This window comes from Festucalex cinctus, chromosome 13 (assembly GCF_051991245.1).
Source record: "Festucalex cinctus isolate MCC-2025b chromosome 13, RoL_Fcin_1.0, whole genome shotgun sequence".
Classification (NCBI taxonomy): Eukaryota; Metazoa; Chordata; class Actinopteri; order Syngnathiformes; family Syngnathidae; genus Festucalex; species Festucalex cinctus.
In genome coordinates this window covers 14,976,815-14,995,943 of record NC_135423.1, presented here as the reverse complement: position 1 = coordinate 14,995,943, position 19,129 = coordinate 14,976,815, and the positions used below count along the sequence as shown (strand labels likewise).

The 19,129-nt window shown below is 39.0% G+C and overlaps 1 protein-coding gene across 1 annotated transcript in view; it reads right to left on the bottom strand.

The window, feature by feature from the left end:
- The window catches only part of pcp4b (Purkinje cell protein 4b), a 31,443-nt gene extending 16,570 nt beyond the window's left edge, over positions 1-14,873 (bottom strand). Inside the window, exon 1 of the mRNA XM_077541417.1 lies at positions 14,697-14,873. Coding sequence (XP_077397543.1) covers positions 14,697-14,705 — 9 coding nt within the window. The 5' untranslated portion in view covers positions 14,706-14,873. The remainder of the gene's footprint in view (positions 1-14,696) is intronic.
- Positions 14,874-19,129: the final 4,256 nt, after the last annotated feature.

Genomic DNA, 19,129 nt, shown 5'->3' with positions numbered 1-19,129 from the left:
ATAAAATGTCCTTGGTTTCATAGCAACATAGCAAATGCATGTTGGTGTGCTTCCCAACGTCTTGTTTCCATGACAGTGACATATTGCATCATTCACCATGATGTGTCACTCACCCGACTCAATAGGTGACGTCCAGAATATGACGGGTGCACGAAAAGCCGCCGTGTTACAACTTCCTTTCACTCCCTTGCTGCCTCTTCATCTACTCAGCAGCAGCCTGCTCATGCTCACCACAGTGCGAGTGAGTCTGTATGCACCCCTTCACTACAAGCACCTTGTGTGTAAAACCTTCAACACACATTTATCTGCGTGAGCTACATTGGCGGTTACATAAAGCATTCTACCATAAAGGCCACAGGGCATCGTGAAACATTGCTAAATCAGTGCTGGATCAATAAGTCCACACTGCAAGTTTTTTTTTTTTTTTTTTTGTGTAGGTGAGTTCTTATTGTAGTACTGCAAGGAGATGGAACACTTAGCATGAATTCAATTTTCCCTCACATCTTTATCCTCAACAAGAGGTTTGGAATGTTAAGAGAGAAATTGACTGAATTAAACTATGATGTAATTTTAGCTACTTACTGTAAAAAGGAAGCTTTTTATTATTAAGAGATTCAGGCTGACGAGAATTATGCGTCAATTATTTGTAAATTAGGGGTGGCACGGTGAGTGAGTGGTTAGCACATCCGCCTCCCAGTTCTGAGGACTCCAGTTAGAGTCCAGGCTACGGCCTTCCTGGGTGGAGTTTGCATGTTCTCCCCGTGCCCGTGTGGGTCTTCTCCGGGTACTCCGGTCTCCTCCCACATTCCAAAGACATGCATGGCAGGTTAATTGGTGGCTCCGAATTCTCTCTAAGTGTGCTTGTGAGTGTGGATGGTTGTTCGTCTCTGTGTGCCCTGCGATTGGCTGGAATCCAGTCCAGGGTGTACCCCGCCTACTGCCCAGAGCCAGCTGAGATAGGCGCCAGCTCCCCCCGCGACCCTTGTGAGGAGTAAGCGGTCAAGAAAATGTATGGATGGATGTATAGCATCTCAATTGGAAACGTGCATCAAGGTGCAAGGATCGATCATTGCGGAGCTTCCATGAGCTAACTTAAATCACGTGACGTCTGATGTGTCCTCTGCAGAAGTCTTTTAGCTCCATTTGATAACGAACGTATACCAGCTGGATGCAGGACTTCAAATTAAATAGTTAAACCATCTTTGTGTGATCCCTGGATTATTTTAGTTTGAATATAGCTACATAATGACTTGATTACATGGGCTCATGGTTAGTTACTACACTGAATCCACTGCTATAGACATGTGACAGTGTTGATATTTGACTTTAATTTAATCTCACTTGAAGCATAAATCATAAAGTGGACATTTGGTGATAGTAATTCTGCCACGCAGAACGTGCATTCATTAGTATAAATATATATGTAAATGATGACATTAAGGATCAATTGTCTGATTTTCCCAAAACATTTCTATTTCCTTCCACCTCCCTCCTGTGTCAATCTCCTCCCTCCTTGATAGAATTCTCTGCTAGCATGTAAATAGAGGGGTGAGGACCCAAGAAAGTGAAATTAGAGGAATGAGATAAGCCTCATACTTCTTCTTTACTTCTTTATGTGTTCTGACAGTCTGAATGTGGCCTCTTACAGGTCAGTAAGTCAGGTACATTGACAGATTGTTGGGGGTAGAATTTTAGTGTAGTTTGGGGAGATGCATGTATCAATATGAGCGTGATGTGCTCTCAAGTCCACACACCGTTCAAGCAGTAAGAACACGCCTCTCACATTTCAAAAATCAGTTAAGATGTGAAAATTCTCTATGTATGTGCTCCGCTCATCAAAGTAAGGCAGGCTGACTGTCGTGCAACCATGGAGACTGATCAAAGTGCCTGAACTGAGTTATACAAACTGTGTTTGTTCAATAAAATAAATATTTATTTTCTTTGAATACAGCCAGTACTAGCTGGAAAACATTCTTTAATTCACAGCAATTCCCACTGAGAAGAGAGAAGAGGGAGAGAGAAGCAGAGAAAACACATTACATCGCCTCGTCAAATTATTTTTTTCAAACTCCCCGTCTGTTACACAACTTAATGAGCCTTGAAATTGACGAGATTACATTTTATGGTGTTTCTTTCATTAGTGCAAGCTTTACTAGCGTCTGGGGATTACTTTCCCCCATTTGGGATTGCGGCGATGTTGGGACCTAACAAAGCAGAAGTTGAGGGAGAGATGAAGTTCTGCATGGTCAGGAATCACGACGGCTTCAGGTTCAATCAGCCAGTCAATTTACAGAAGCCAGTTACCGTGAGTCTCACTGACACACTTTTAATCACGAGGTCATTCACTCGGTTTTTATTTAAAGAACGATAAAACCAATCTACGGAGAAGCACTGCATGCTTGTTTGTAGTGATTAAAGGAAGAGGTCAACCTTTTTGGGTGAAGTAAAGTTGGAAGTGGAAACTACAGTCAACAGTTCATCCGCAATACAGTAGCATTCATTATACATTGTGGTTGCTTGCTTTACTGTAGCATGTAGCACGATTGTATTGCATCTGTCTTGGACCTTTGAAATACCGTTTGGGAAGTTAAACCGCCATTTATTGTCACACCCACCTAAGTGGGGTGAAATTCATTCTCTGCATTTGAACCATCCCCCGAGGGAGCGGTGAGCAACAGCAGGAGCCGTGCTCGGGAATCATTTGGTGATCTAGCCCGCCCAATTCCAACCATAATGTAAGTCAAGCAGGGAGGCACATTTATTACCATTTCTATAGTCTTTGGTATGACACGGCCGGCGATTGAACCCACAACCTGGTGGATCACATCTCTATGGTGTATACCGCCACCTACAGCAGCGGAGTCCACTCTCAATTTTCGCAAAAGAAGAACAGATGGAAAGTTGCATGCCCGTTTTGCGCATTTTCAGTAAATTGGCTTAAAAAATTGGATGGAAACCCATCTATTGACATCATAAGTCTCACCTCATGACTGATTAAGTGGAGTTCACTCTATTGTCACATTATCTGGTGAAAACTAATGTTAATGACCCATCTCACCTCCAGCTCTGACTCCCCAAGGTGGCCCCTTTTCAACAGCCACAAATATGACCACTTTTCTCTTCCTCCTGAGTGTTGCCATGGCAACAACTTCAGGCGGACATACTGATGACACCATGATGCTGCTTTTATGTCAAAATTGTACAATAAAAGCATTACCAAAAACGAGAAAGAACAGAAAGCACATTTTGATGCTGTTCTGCCAAAAAGATTAGGTTCTTACGGTGTCCAAACTAAATTCTCATACACTCACTTCCTGTTTGTAAGAAGATGAGCGCATTAAAGAATCAATAGGCTTTGAAAGCTTCTTACTTGGTTAATCTGCAATATCTGATTCATAAGTAATGTTGGCATCAAGCAATGATAGATGTTTTGGCTTCAGCTACTCCATCTGGATCAGCGATGTTGACCTTTTTAAGAGGCTGGCCTGTTGGCAGTTGAACTCTGCTACTGACTGCCATCTAGTTCCAGGCGGACATCAGCTGTGAGTGGATCCACGTGACATCATGCTAGCCTATGTAACAATGCGACCCAGATAACGCTCCCGTCTGCTTTTGTGGGCCAAGCGGCAGGAGAGCCCAGGAGTGAACTGCAAGGAGCAAGGTGTTCAAATTAAGGGTCTAATTATGAGCAGTGATGATGAATCTGTCCTCTGCCTGTCCTTCCACACCAGAGATGTTCACACATGCTGGAGAACCCCACAGAAAAGCTTCTCACGGAAGAAGAAATTGGAATTCAGATAAATAACATAATTCATCGAATCTGTTTATTTTAACAAAGTAGATTGGTGGCTTTGGAAACGCATTCAATGGACGTCATTTCAACAGTGTGACTTGGCAGCTGCCCAAAGCAGTAGAAGGCCATAATCATTTGTCTTCAAGTCGTCTCCTCAACACTTATTTGCTCCAATGAGGTCATGAGGCTGTGTCACAAGACCAATTCCTCAAAAGCTGCAAAGAAGTGCCACTGTCAAGTCATGTCGAGGTCAAACTTGGCCCAAGATAGCGATGCTTTGAGCACAAGAATAACAACGACAGCAAATATCTGCTGGACATGGGAGTCTCGCAGAATTAATCAAGAAATACGACTCAACCCACCAGATTCTGTCAAGGATTGTTTCAAGCCTGCCAGGTTACAGTAGTTTGGGGAATTTGATTCAGTGTCCATTAATGACTAAAGAGTAAAAGCACTGCCAGTAATCAACATAGGAATAATGTTGATACTGGTAAAATATCTTCTTTTTGAATGGGTGAGCTAAAATAAAAACTAAATACCTACAGTCTAAGGACATGAGCATTGTTGTGAAGATTAATTTAAAACACTTATTTTGATTGCAAACCTCTGTTTCTTCAATTTTCACCAACTGATGGGAGAAAATAGTGAAATAAAAAAGTTAAATCCACTTAAAACAAGTCAATAGCTCCATTTAGTTTTCTACAGTAATGAGTTTTGCAGAAATTCTCAACAACTTTAATGTTAAACTTTCACTTACCCACACTTATTTTCAAACAAAAAAACAAATTTACAAAGAAAAAACATTGGTTGTAAATCTTGAACACGTACCATTATTTACAATTGCCGGCCTGACTCGTTTTAGACACGGGCACAAAATCATTCTATACTTTAAACATGAGGAAATTTCATAAGACTAAAGATTGTCAGGCGTTTGACGCCATTGTGTGTTTTCATTCACATATTGAGAGGTAGAAGAAAATCTTGAAAATGTCACATGTACAATGTGGTTATCTCCATTTCTAGTTTTAACTTTTGTGATAAACACAGTGTACAATGCCATAGTTACGCTTTGCAGTCCGAATTTACGTATGTGGTGCACTTCTTTCTTTGTTTTATGTCCCCGTTAGCCCCACCCTGATCATTTTAGGCCAAACAGTTTGTTGTGAGCCTGCCTTTGAGTTTCCGTCTGTGCAAGCTGCTGTGAGCGTTCACATTTCCGACTATGTTTGCCTAATATGTAGACAATTGTTTCCATTTTTTTATTTTTTATTTTTGGCATTGCGTGCACTCAAAAGCACCACATTAGAATGAATCAGTGTTGCCTATTTACCAAAACAAATGCATTATTACATCATCACAGTAGCAGCTCCACTCTGAAGGATCTTACGAATAACCTTCTTTGTATGTATTTTGGCCACAAATCCCCAACACAAATCTTTCTCCAGCTTACATCATAAAATCTATTTTACTGTGCCAGCATCTGTGCATTGAAGTTACTCTTACATAACCAAACTCACTATGAGAGTTAAGAAGGGAAAGGTTGCACATAATTATGTGACATAATCTTGGGATTTACTGGAGCAGAGTTAGTGATGACTGAAGGTATGCAAATGCTTCCACTGACATATTTCCACTTGTTCTCACGTTCAAACCATCTTAGACTCAAACCTGTTTCTGCAACCTTCCTACTTATTAGCTTGCCCTGCAGTCCCCCGCAGTCTCTGAAGTGCTATTTTCAGCCTCCAATCTCTGGGGTGTGATGCTGTAATGATTTTGTGGTGGGTAAATTTGCAGCATGCAGCAGGAATGTCGCTTCGCTAATTCAGCCGCATGCAACCTCCTCAACTTGTAAGGTACATGACTGAAGCATGTACACTGGCTGCTCTGTTGCTGAGCTTGCTGAAATGTGTGATTTACATCGAGTGCGATATGCACAGTAAGCAAAAAAGAGATTTTTAAGGGTGTAAGGAGTAGACATGATTTAAATACTAATGTTCAACTACATTCTGTAATCATTGTTGCTTTTTATTGCCAATTTGACACTATTACCTGTCTAGATCAATTTATGTTTGCATGCATGCTGCTTCCCTATGATATGGATTCATTTATCAGCCAATGCATTGGAAGCACTCCCAAAGCACTTCACCTGAGTAACAGGCTTAATAGAGATGCATATTTATTTCATTGATTCACTCTACATTGTGGATTGCCTGTGCAAGTTGCAGTCCAAGCCGCCCAGGAACAGCATGTCCAACCCCCCCATCACCTACCCCCGAGCGTGTGCACAGCTTGTGAATACATGGCTCTATAATAGTAATCAGACTCAGATGCATTATAAAAAAGCCCAAGTCGCTTAACCAGCCAAGTGTGTAATAGCGGCAATTTCAGTGATGCGCAGTTGCAGGTGAGTTTTGTCATCTTCTTTGCTGTGTTGGCTGATGGCGTGATTGGTAATTAGACTCAGCCTGATGGGAGTCAATGTTGAGAAACACCAATAAGCTCACACACATTGTTTGATCATGGAAAATGGGAGACTCAAGCTTGGCAGTAGGCGTCGTAAAGTGGAAGTCAACCCCAAAAAGATTTCTTGACAATAATATGTGACCTTACTACTAGTCTAAATATGACATTCTGATTAATATTACATTTGTGGAATATGAGTTAAGCAGCCAAATCCAGCCGTTTTTATCCATCTCAGGGGGCAGCCATTTTGCCACTTGCTGTCGACTGAAAATGACATCATACAAGTAATTGCTCAGGTCTCAGGTAACAACCAATCACAGCTCTACTTCAGAAAACAAGTGAGCTGTGATTGGTCATTGCCTGAGCCCTGAGCAACTTTGATGTCATCTTCAGTTGACAGCAAATAGCAAAATGGCCGCCCCCTGAAATGGACAAAAACGGCTGCATTTTGCTTCATAACTCATATTCCACAGAATACCATGTTTAGACTAGGTCACATATAACATAATATTGTCAAGAAATGTTTAAGGTCTGCAGTACGATATTTTGCTAAGTCATACTTGGCACCAAAGTTTAATGTTAATATGACACCCACATGTTTTGCCATGCTATGAAGAGAGGCGTTGACGAGAATAGCCAATTTCCAGAAAAACGTGAAAAGGGGTGGCTTTTTATTCAGCGTAGGAGCACCACGGCATTCTTGAATGTGCATAGAAAGTATTGTTGTTCAAGAAATCTGTCATTACAAAACTATGCATGCTGAGGAGTATACAAAGTGCCAGGGAGATAAGAAAGAGTCAGCAATCTTGCCCATGGGGCTGAAAAACTGTTAATGTTTAATAAAAATTGGATTGGTTGCACTAAAAAACAAAAACAAAAACAAAAACAACATTGTTGTTTTCCGCATACTCGCACTTTGGTACCTGTGGATTTGCATATTTATGGATTTTTTTTGTCAGGTTTCTTTTTAATATTTTTTAAAGTATTTTTGGGGTTCTGTTTTACTTCCGGGAGACCCACTTTCGCCTGATTTCTCAGTTTATCATGAAAAAAAAGTATAACTTATTGATTTATTTATTTATGTATTTATGTATTTATTTACTTCGATTGGCTGGCAACCAGTCCAGGGTGTCCCCCGCCTACTGCCCAGAGCCAGCTGAGATAGGCGCCAGCACCCCCCGCGACCCTTGTGAGGAAGCGGTCAAGAAAATGGATGGATGGATGGATTTATTTATTTATTTATTTATTTATAAGATAAAAGGATTTTCTTATTGCAAATAGGTGGAGTTGTCTCTATTTGAACCCCTTTTTGTGGAATGCGGCCCAGAATCATCCAGACTCTCTCTCCAGCGGACCCCCACATAATTCCAGTGAAGACATAACATTCCACTAAAGCACAACACAAAAGTTTTCGTGCTTTTGAAAAGTCAAGCAGTCTCTCCAGGAGGGATCCATCTGCGTGTTCAATGGCAAATGAAAACGAAACCAGCAACGTGGGAGGCCACGACACAACAGAATGACACAATCCACAAAAGTCCCCTAATCCTGCAGAACACGCTTGAAAGCCGCTTAGCATCTGAACATAGTGACACACCAGTTTCTCTTGGGGCCTTGCCAGTCGTCAGAGACGAGGGCAGACTTATCTTGTGGCCTCCACGGGGGTATAAACGCAGATTTCAACCCTCAGATACATTTGGTGGATTAAATGCGTCATGGCGCTGATGGTGAAAGCCACTAATGTCACTCTTTTAATGGGATGGCGAGCAAGTGCTTGAACCCAGAGATGAGAAGAGGACCAAACAAGAGAGGAAAACAATGGGATGATTAATGCCCTAAATGTACACTTGATGGATAATGAGCCAAACCCACATGCGTTGTTTCACCCTTGCAGCACTGTGGTCAATAAAACAGAAAAGGTACGTTTTATGAATGTCTCAGAAGAAAGCTCTATTTGCCTCATTTGTGCCAACTATCAATGTAATGACCTCCTCTTTACGTCCTGTCTAAAATATTTCAGTCCAATTGCTTAGAGAAATCCCAGCATCTGCTTAAAGTAAATTAAATAGCTTTTTTCTGTCAGATTTATAGTTCCTGTCTGTATGTTGAATTTAGGCCAGAACAAAACAAACACAAGGCAGATTCAGAATAACGGAAAGCTCAACATCATCATTAAAAAAGAAAAAAAGTTTCCAGTCAGTCCTGACAAAGTGTATGCAAATTTGCACCCATAGCACTAAAACGTTCAAAGTGTATAATTATTATGTCACTTTCCAAATACATATCCAGCATCAGCACACTCACACACTTCCTTACGCTTCCATACGCTTACACAATGCTCAAATAAAATCAACATTATTTATTGAGCACTTTAAAAACAACCATAGCCACAAAGTGCTGTACATAAAGTAATAATCATAGATCATACAAAGACAGTTAAAACAATAAATTAATAACAAAGACACCAAATACAATACAATTCTTAAACAATGCAAAGCCTCATGCTGCGTTAAAAGACAAACAATAAACTGGTCTTAAACAGTTTTTAAAATTTCTGAAATTCTGCCTTCAGAAAATACATTTATTATTTTTATTATTATTATTATTATTATTATTAATTTTTCTATACTAATTATTACAATAGCAAAGCACAGTAAATAAAAGGTAAGGAGTTGGTTTGATTTACAGTGTTTGCTGCTTGCTTACAAGCTGGATTACATAAAAACTACAAAACCAGTTTCAAAACCATCCACAGACACACGTCTGCAGTGTGTGTTCACTTTGATGGGACAAAAAAAAAAGACATCTTCTTTACAGTGTAGCTCAAATTTATTGTTTTAAGTGTAACAGTGACCGACCAGATCCACTAGATGGGGCTGTGCTGGGAAATAAGCCTGCTGTGAATGTCAATTCGAAATTGCATGGAGTTAAAAAACAAATAGCAAAAAGTTAGGTTAGATGGTAATTTGTGAATTGGATCTCCTTACTGTCCCTGTGATTGGCTGGCAGCCAAAGTGAGCTGCTATAGGCTCCATCTCACTTGGGACCCTGCTGAGGACAAGTGCCATAAAAAAAAGAAAAAAAAAAAAAAAGAAAAAGCTGGATAGATGGAGCTCCTCATTGTCAAAGTGAAAATTGCATTCCACACACCACTCTTCTGTACCCCTAACTCTCTTGGTCCAGCCAAATGCTGAGGAAGCAAATGTGCTGAAGAAGACAATTTCTTTTGTAAATTTATATCTGTTTTCACCAGATTGCTTCCGGAGCCAGAAAGACAGTCAGAGAACCAGAAATGTACCATATTGTCATGAACTTCCATCAATAAGTTGGGCTGACATTTTTAGGAATATTTGTCCGTGATAGAGGTCGGTTCAACTGTGTACTAATACTGTACTGAGTATTTTGCAATGAATAATACTTGGTGAGGTGTTTGTAATATTTCTCCCACTCACATGATTACAGTTTGTGGTGTAAAGAGATTTTTAAAAGTTGATTAATTTATTGTTATCAGTAATTAATTGATCTAATGAATGCATTGTTTTAATCTCATCTAAAAAAAAAAATTGCTGATAAAAGCCCTCAACCAGAGGTGTTTTTATTTGTTATTTATGTCGAACCAGAACAGAATGCAACATAAGTGAGTACACCCCAAATTGTCCCAATTTTCCTTCTCTGTTAGTGTTACAAGGTCTCAACTAGTGTGAATGGAGAGCAGCTGTGTTAAATTTAGTCTTGTCAATCTCACACTCTCTCGTACTGCTCACTGAAAGTTCAATTTTGCGGATAGTGTATATAAGGTAACCAGACAATTAAGCTTTGTTAGATAAATACTGAAGGATTAAATGCTATTTGCAGTCACATTATTTCGAGTAATGTTTTATAGTGGAAGCCCTTGATGAGTGCAACAGTGTTATTATGATGTCTAGTAACGGTGTCAGTAGCTTAACCTCTTGTCTGAGCAGAGGGGGAAAAGGGATTAAAACGTCCCAGTCAGCCATTTTCCACTATCTAGAGCAACTGACATTTTTTTCTGTTGTCAGCTCGTTCATTTCTCTTTGACATGCACACGCTGACAGAAGCTTTAGGGACTTGTTCTGCTGGATTTTTAATCTTTTTTGAAGTTGTTGACTTGTTTCTCTGGTAGAAGACAAACCGAGGGGTGGGGAGAGATAGAGTGGAGTATCATTAAAAAGTAAAGAATGCACCTTGGGGTATTGTGCAGCTACCCGTGGACATTTTATTAGGCACAACAGCAAACTCTTGTGACGCTCATTATGAGCACTGGAAGTTTTTAAGAAGATGATGAGGTATTCCTTTAACAATATTACATTAAAAACTGCACAATGGTAACTGTACTACATCATATGGAGGGTGTTTGATTGATTTGATTACCTTATTTAGTTACACGGGTGGGACAAAATACTGAAGGCACCTCTGAGCATGATGCAGTAGTAGAGTCTGGAGTCCTCAAAAGTTCAGCCAACCTTTGTTGCTAAGAAACCATTTAAAAATTGACCATGTGGCTGTGTGAAGTATTTAGAGGGAGAAGACTTTTGTGGAACTTGGAAAGCTAAGAGGCACCAAAAAAAAAAAAAGAAAAAAAAAAAAAAGAAAAAAAAAAAAAATCAAGTGTGCAAGTAAACCAAAATGTACTCTATCATAAGTAAAGTAAAATTAACTCCGTCATAAAGTTCATGATGCCTGTGTAACAGTACATAATTTGTTTTATACATCAGTTCGTAAACTGAGTACAAAATTGGGTGCTAAAGCTAGCACAAAGAGGTGAATGGTGCACCATATTAGCAGTGCTGAATAATAAATTCAACATGGTAGCCATTAGGGGTGTGAATTGCCTAGTACCTGACGATTCGATTCGTATCACGATTCACAGGTCACGATTCGATTCGATACCGATTAATCCCGATACGAATGGTCACGATTCGATACCAATTAATCCCGATACGAATTTATAAGTCGATCGTTGCGATTTTTTTTCATTCATATTTAGAAAATACTAATCAGTAAGCTTGTAGAGTGTAAGATTTATATGAAAATGTATTATTTATTTATCTGAAATTTCAGTCTTATAGAGGTTGTAATCTGTTTCATGTTTGAACAGCATTAAAATAAAATATTAAGGCTTAATGTGCCGTTCATATAACATTCTTCCATGCTCAAGGTGTGAATCCTAAAAAAAAAAATAAAAAAAAATAAAAAAATAAAAATAAAAAAAAATCGATTCTGCCGATTATTGAATCGATTCGAGAATCGCGCGATGTAGTATCGCGATATATCGCCGAATCGATTTTTTTTTTTTAACACCCCTAGTAGCCATAGAATAAGCTGACCCGGTGGCACAGTTTATCCCATCTACTGGAATTCATAAGTGTACTTCGGCTGTAACAACATTGTAAATGTAAGATCCATACAGTTGTCATCATTGTACTTCAAATGTCCAGCAGGATTGCAAAGAGATCTACAACCTTTGATTATTACGTGTATCAGTTTGCTAAATCACGATTGTGTATTTTTATGACTAATCTACAAAGTGGACATTGGGCTATAAAATAAAAAATAAAAAAAATAAAATAAAATAAAAAAATAAAAAGTGTATTACATTATTGGTGAATTGTGATTAATAATAAAAATATTAGTATTTGAGTAAATTACTGCTTTCATTCAGCACAAACAAGTGACTATAGAACATCTTAATAATCCAGGAAGGGAGGGAGGAAGAGAGAGTTGGAAGGAGCAGGGAAAGGTGGAGGTGAAGATGGATGGAGGGTTTCCTATGTGGGGTTAGGGGAAGTAAGTTGTGCCACGGATGGATGGATGGATGGATGGATGGATGGATGGATGGATGGATGGATGGATGGATGCAATTCTATTGGAAAAGAAAATCAAATGAACAAAAATATTGAAAATTTAAAATAAACCATAAGTGTGTTGTTGAAGCAATTTTGATATAATTAAAAATATATATATTATTCTTGCAGTTTCAAAATAAAATGCTCTGAGAAAGACTCCAGTTCCCCTTGGCCCTAATGAGGACATGAGGTAGTGTAAATGGATGGTAGGATGGAGTGTACCTAATGTTGCTCCTTTTATGAAAGAGAGCGAAGCGGGCCGGAGAGGCTGGCGGTGACTCATTCATCTCCAACTTAGTTCCTATTCCTTCCGGTCATGTTTGGAGACTGAACATATTTCAGATATTCATTCAGCATTACTCTGCTCTTCACTGCTGTGACTAACATAATCATCTCATTCTCACCTCATACTGCTTCCATTCACACTACATCCACTCTAATGTAACACCTATATTAATCAACAGGAAGTGGCAGTGTCTCTTTACTTTGCATATTAACGACAAATCAAAGCCTCGCGATTTTGCTGCGGGTGAAAAGGATTCAATTATTCAAACCGCTCCTGTTGTGTGTGCGCACACCCAGTATGCATCTTTTATTACGCCGCCCAGCGAACAATTTGTTACAAACAGCTTGCGGCGAAGTGTGCTGATGTCTACATTTGCCATTTCAGGTAATGACAGACATACATTCTAATGGATTCCAAAGTAAAACTGCCTTTATTCCCAGGGTTGCTCTCTGTGTTAGCGCACTTTTCCCCTGACCGGAACCTTTCTTTTTTCTTCCTTTGAATTGCACTTAAAAGAAAATCCATGAGGTTACAAAATGCCTTAAAAAAAAAAAAAACATTTGTCCATGAGGAATGTCTGCAAATTGGATGCAAAAGCATTTTCCGGATGCAGGCTTCACTTCACTGTATTCTTTCCATCCAAACCCCCGGAAGATTTTCTTGCAATGTATGACTATAATCACATTGCTGCCTCTTTTCTGCAGTAGCTCGCAGGCATCTGGCTCTTTGGCTGTAATGAGGGAAAGCATATCAAAAAGCAAAGTTTGGATTTTTGCAGCTGTGTTGCCATACTATGCCACCATCATGTGTTATCAAACGTAGACTCTAAGTGTCACATATTATATATTAGAACTGCAATGTACTGTGTTGTTTCTAAAAGGGATGTGCATTTTCTTAATCAACAAAGAAAACTATTAATGACTATTTCTAACATATGGTTTCTAACGATATGTGTGGATCTCGTTCTCTGAATACTCTAAATTCATATTTCAACCTCGGTGTTGAATTGCGTAGATTAATGATGGCCAGAGAATGGATGAAGCTCAACTTTCCATGTCTGCCATTATGCTGTACTTATTTAGACAGCAAATTTGATTACATCGAATCAATGTCAACTGTTTGCAACCATATAGTGCACTCCATTTGATCTCAATTGCTCCAACACACAAATTGCCAATGATTGTTCATTTTGGTACCTTTTTAACAGTGCAAATCAAAACTGAGAAAGATTGTTTTTTTTGTTATAGCTTATTTACTTGATATAGCTTTGGTATTTAAGTCCATTAGATTGAACAGATCTAGTGACATGGCCAATGCATGTTTCCCCACCGTCAACATTGTACCGGAAACAGTTAAATCACACGCCTTCATTTACACATGATACACAAACAAGATTATTCCCTCAACTAGAACTCCCATTAAAAAATATTCCATGAAGATGTTGACGGTTCTGCTTTGTGCAACTAGAGACACTCCTGTCGTATCCCCTGAAACCATTCACAGCCAACATTTTCAGTTCACACATCACTAGAATGCACAGCAACAGCACAAGATGTTCACAAATGAAAAATGAATTCAAATACACCCAGTTTAGTGTCACATCGAATGAGAGCAGATACTGTATGAACAGTAATCATATTCCCTGCTGAATGGTGCTGTTGCTGTATAAAAAAAAAAAAAAAAAATGAAAAATAAAATTTAAAAAAAGAAAGAAAGGGGAAAAACTCGGTTACTGAGGACTTCTGGTGTCCTATGTACCCTCTTGTACCATCTTGTGACATTGTATTTCAAAATAATGTAAAAACAGACAGAAAGGAGCATCAATTGTTTAAGTCACCTTGATTTGGATCAAGTATTGTAGGCTAAGTGTAAACGTTTGGTACACATTAACCTTCGTAGTACAACTACACTTATTCAACTTGCAGTATTCCCGGTATCATCCAAAACAACTCCAGATAAAGCCCATTGAATCACTTTTTCCGGGTCCACTTGTCAGCACTGTTGACAATATGATCGGTACAACATGGATCGGTAAAAGAAGCAGCCACAAGATCTGTGCGTAAATCCATGACCGTCACCCTGATTGAGGCAAGCCCACAATGATGCGTCCTAAATAATGTTTCAAATGTGAGCAAAACATTAAAAGTGGCATCATATGACAGCTAAAATAAAATGAGTCGACAATCGCAACAGAAACGTTCAATAATCCTCGCCAATGATGCTTCCAAGTTGTGCGCATTACCGCAAAGCCGCGCGTAATAATCACTTAAAACGCGTCAAATAGTCTTACCTCGCTCATGGTGCACCTTCGGGTGGAGGTTGGCGTTTCTTTAAAACAAGCTTGGTTTCGTCGAGAGTGGCTCGGAGGCTCCGGCTCGCCGCCCGCATGGAAGCTTTTATAAAGTCCTCAAGCCGACTCCTCCGTGTCATCACGTCACGGATAAACCAATAGCAGCGCCGTGGGCTAGCGGGTCTCCCCCAAGTTACCACCCAACTTCTTCAACTGTTCGTCATGTGGCCGCGGTGGAAGCCCCCTGCCGCGGTGATTAGCCTAAGGGGGAGGCAAATAGTCATGAATCAGTTGGAAATATTTCATGATAAAATTTTCACGCCCACAGCTTTCATTTGTAACAACAGCTCATTTGTCCTTACTTTGCAACCGTCAGTGAAGTAGCCGAGCTGTTATTAAGATACACATTTCTCTCTCAGTCTAATGAGATCCGACGCAAGCTGTGTCAAATATGATGCTTTTACAAAAATAATGGTTCCATTTTGGTTGAGGGGTAATTTGACAAAAAAGTCTGTTATTAATGGTGTTTTTGTTTTTTATATGTCTCACTGGTGGCAGCCCGGGCCAGCAAACTGTTCCCTGCTTGTCTAAAGCACGAACTTACATTTGCAACGTTTATTCAAATATTTGATCCATAAAATAATAATAATAATAATAATATTTATTATTATTATTATTATTATTATTATTATTATTATTATTATTATTATTATTATTATATAACAAAAGCAAAAGTTATAAGTTTAAGAACTTCATCTGCCAGAATGCGATGTGATATTACATTGTGTAAACTACCATTGTTTCCAATGTGTATTCATTCGTTATTATTGGAAGAATCCTCGACTTTAAGTTGTATTATACTTTGTATTTCCATTCCATTAAGAAATGGCATACATACAGATTGGTCCCTACAAGCTAAACCAAGATATCGATCGGGGAGCAGGACCGCTGATGCAGAGGCGACTTGTACTGCAGACCAGGTGACGTCCCAATGGAGTATTGATGGATGGAGTTAGTCGATTAGAAGTGAGCTTCAACATCTTCGAGCACAACGGCATATCCCTGACTAACTGTCAATGTGTCTGACAAGCTGGACTTGCTCCCAAAAAGGCTTTGGGCTCTCCATTCTCCAGAAATACTCTTCAAAATTCTTCTCCGGAGATAGTTGAAAAGACAGAAGTTGTTTATTCTTTACCAAATGTAACAGATGGTACCAGAGCTTCTATAGTTACCAATGCACAGTAGTACATTATGTGGCGCTTGCAATGATGGGTAACTGTGAAAACTGAAAATGTCCTTCGTAGTAGACACCTCATATACAAACTGCAAATATGCCCTGCAGCTAACGTGAAGAGATTGTGCAATCAACCCTAAAACGTGAAGGGTAACCTACTCTACATTTCTGCAAACTGTTTTTTGTTTTTTTCTTTAATCGAGAAGATGACAGAATTGAAGAGAGGGTTCAAACATAATAACTTACCCAACGAGTGCTTTAAAGTAACATGCACTGTAAAGCGTTTGTCTCAAAATAGAATACTGTCCATCTAGTCATGTATCTAACCTATCCAATATGTGTCGGGCAGGCAACATAAGAAGAGCTTGTGTAACAGCAGCCATTAGGGGAGAAGAAATCGAGACATGAGAAGAGCAAGAAAAAAAAAAAAAACTATTGATTTTGTCTTCAGGGAGGCAAACAGTGAAATATTTCAAAACAGGCAGCATTGGTAAGCAAGTGGATTAACGTTTTGGGAAACAGCAGACAGTCCCACCACAGTGAAGATCGCCATGAGGCAGGTCTCATGGTATCATGGGAAGACACAAGAGGGGGCACTTCAAGGGAAAAAACGCACAAGCGTTTCTTTCTACTCTACCTGGTAACTGCCTGATTAAAATAGCTATGTGAACAAAACACTCTGCTTATACACTGCAGAGGGAGGAAGCGCCGCTCGGGTCTGATGGGAAATGTTGCATCATTCATCTGATTATTCTTAACAGGAATTGTTTTACTGAAATACACTCAACGGTAAACAAAGACACTCAACAATGTCTCTTTTCATTGATGTTACCATAGGTGAATAATTCAGGTGACATAATTTGAGGGCTTTTATGAACAAAGGGAATAGAAAGCCATTTGTTCTGTTTCAACAATAACATTCACAAAGTGTGAACTGTCAGAGTTGTCTGGACGACAACGGCAGCGCTAGCTGCTAGCCCGCTGCACTGCTAACGTAAGCGTTTCACACCTGTCACAAATTACACGCAGATTTACTATTAAACACCAACAAAAATGTGAATAAAAGTGTCTTTTCATCATCATCCTTGTATCATAATTTCGGTGAGTGTGTGCACATGTGTCTGACAGGTGTAGGGTGGGGTTTAAGCTACCGCTATTGCAAATTTTGCCTTCATAAAGTTTATTTGTCCTCTTTTCCCATTCACTTGTTATAATAACTACTTTGTTGTATATCTATCTATCTATCTATCTATCTATCTATCTATCTATCTATCTATCTATCTATCTATCTATATCTATCTATCTATCTATCTATCTATCTATCTATCTATCTATCTATCTATCTATCTATCTATCTATCTGTCTATCTATCTATCTATCTATCTATCTATCTATCTATCTATCTATCTATCTATCTATCTATCTATCTATCTATCTATCTATCTATCTATCTATATGTTTGAAAGCACGTTCATAGTGGGCACATACTGTAAGTGCATTATGTGCAGGGTGAAGCAACATTATCATATGAGAACTATATGGCACCCTTTGCATGAACAAATAGCACGAGGGTCGACAATACTGCCCGGCGCACACAGATTTGTGCTCAATTGTGCATCTTCTATCTGCTGATGTCCCCTACAGTGCACATTATTCTTTACACTCAGCTCCTGTCGCCCCAAACTGTGCACGGTGACATTTAATTGGCATCCTTCTCAACAAATCTGTGTGTAATTATGGCAATAAGAGATGTTAAGGGCTGTGAAGTGTCTTACAATTTAGACTAATCTGAGCTGAGATGCATGGAAACACTAATTCTTTTGAAGGGCCTGGGTATAAGCGCGGTTGGATGGTTTAGAAATTGTTATATTAAGCAATGACATTGCAGGTTTAAATTATATGGAGCACTATATTATGTCTCAGTATAATTATCATGCATGATATACTGAACAGTAATGCATACAGTATAGGATGCTGTGTAGCGTGTATAATAGCAGTATTCCTGTGATTGCAGCAAAAAAAATTATCTTTTGAAAATGGTGGGATTTGATGCACACACAAACACTTTGAACTGAAAAAATGGAAAATATTAGTGGCGTAGGCTACCACGCAATGTGGAGACACTTGTAAAAAGAAATGTAAAAGACTTGTAAAAGAAGTCAAAGTTAAAATTTGAAATATTTCATTTTTTAAGCATTCATACACAGTAAATACTGTAGTGTAAATTTGACTCTATTTAGAGTATACTTGACTGAGTTTTAGGGTAAACTAAGATTTACACTAGGAGGAGAGTAAAATAAAAAAAAATAAAAAAAAACTCACTCAAGGGTTGAGGAGAGCTTGGGAGACTGCCACTTTACCATCTGAGATATGCCCCTCCAACTGTTTGCTTTTCTCCAAGAGACCAAATACATCGTTGTTGGTCTTTTGGATTACATGCAATCATGGAATCAGCTGCAGCAACATGAGCCATATACTAGCAGAAAGCAACTGAGTGGCTCAGGGAGTAGATAGGATGTCTCCAAGCTGAAGGTGTGAGTTTGTTCCTACCTTGAATCACTTATTTTATTTTATTTTTTTCCTATTCTTTATTTTACTCTCATCCAAGTGTAAATATTACTCTAAGACTCAGTTTATTTGGTCCCACTATATAGAGTCAAATTTACTCTACAGAATTTACTGTGTAGTAAATGCAGTATATTTATTGACAGAGCCCACTGAATTACACTTCTTGAATCATGGTAAGGACAAAAGTGTATAACAGTAAATACATGAACACTTTCATAACAATTGGGTGAGCCAGTTAGATGAGATATGCAACATTTAAAGGAAGATATTGTTGGAGATGAGCGGAGTTCCACAGTGCTGGATCAAAATAAGTAAAAGCACCTTCAGCAGTATTGCTGGATTAGTCTTGAATTCCAGACAGTCAACACGTGCTTTAATCACTGAAGTGTAGACTGTAGACTTTCCGCATGTCTTTGAAACAAGTCCCACAGTAAAGCAACAAGCTTCAGAAGAGAGTCAGCCTCATTTCCCTTCATATCAAGTTGCTCATTTCGCAAGCCTTGGAGCATTTTATGGCTCAATTGAACATTTCTCATCTTCACGCGTTTGATTAAAGTACAACCGTGCAGCGCTCACCACAGGCCCATTCCAAATGCAGCTTTTATAATTCAGTGCTGCTTTGGATGAAATA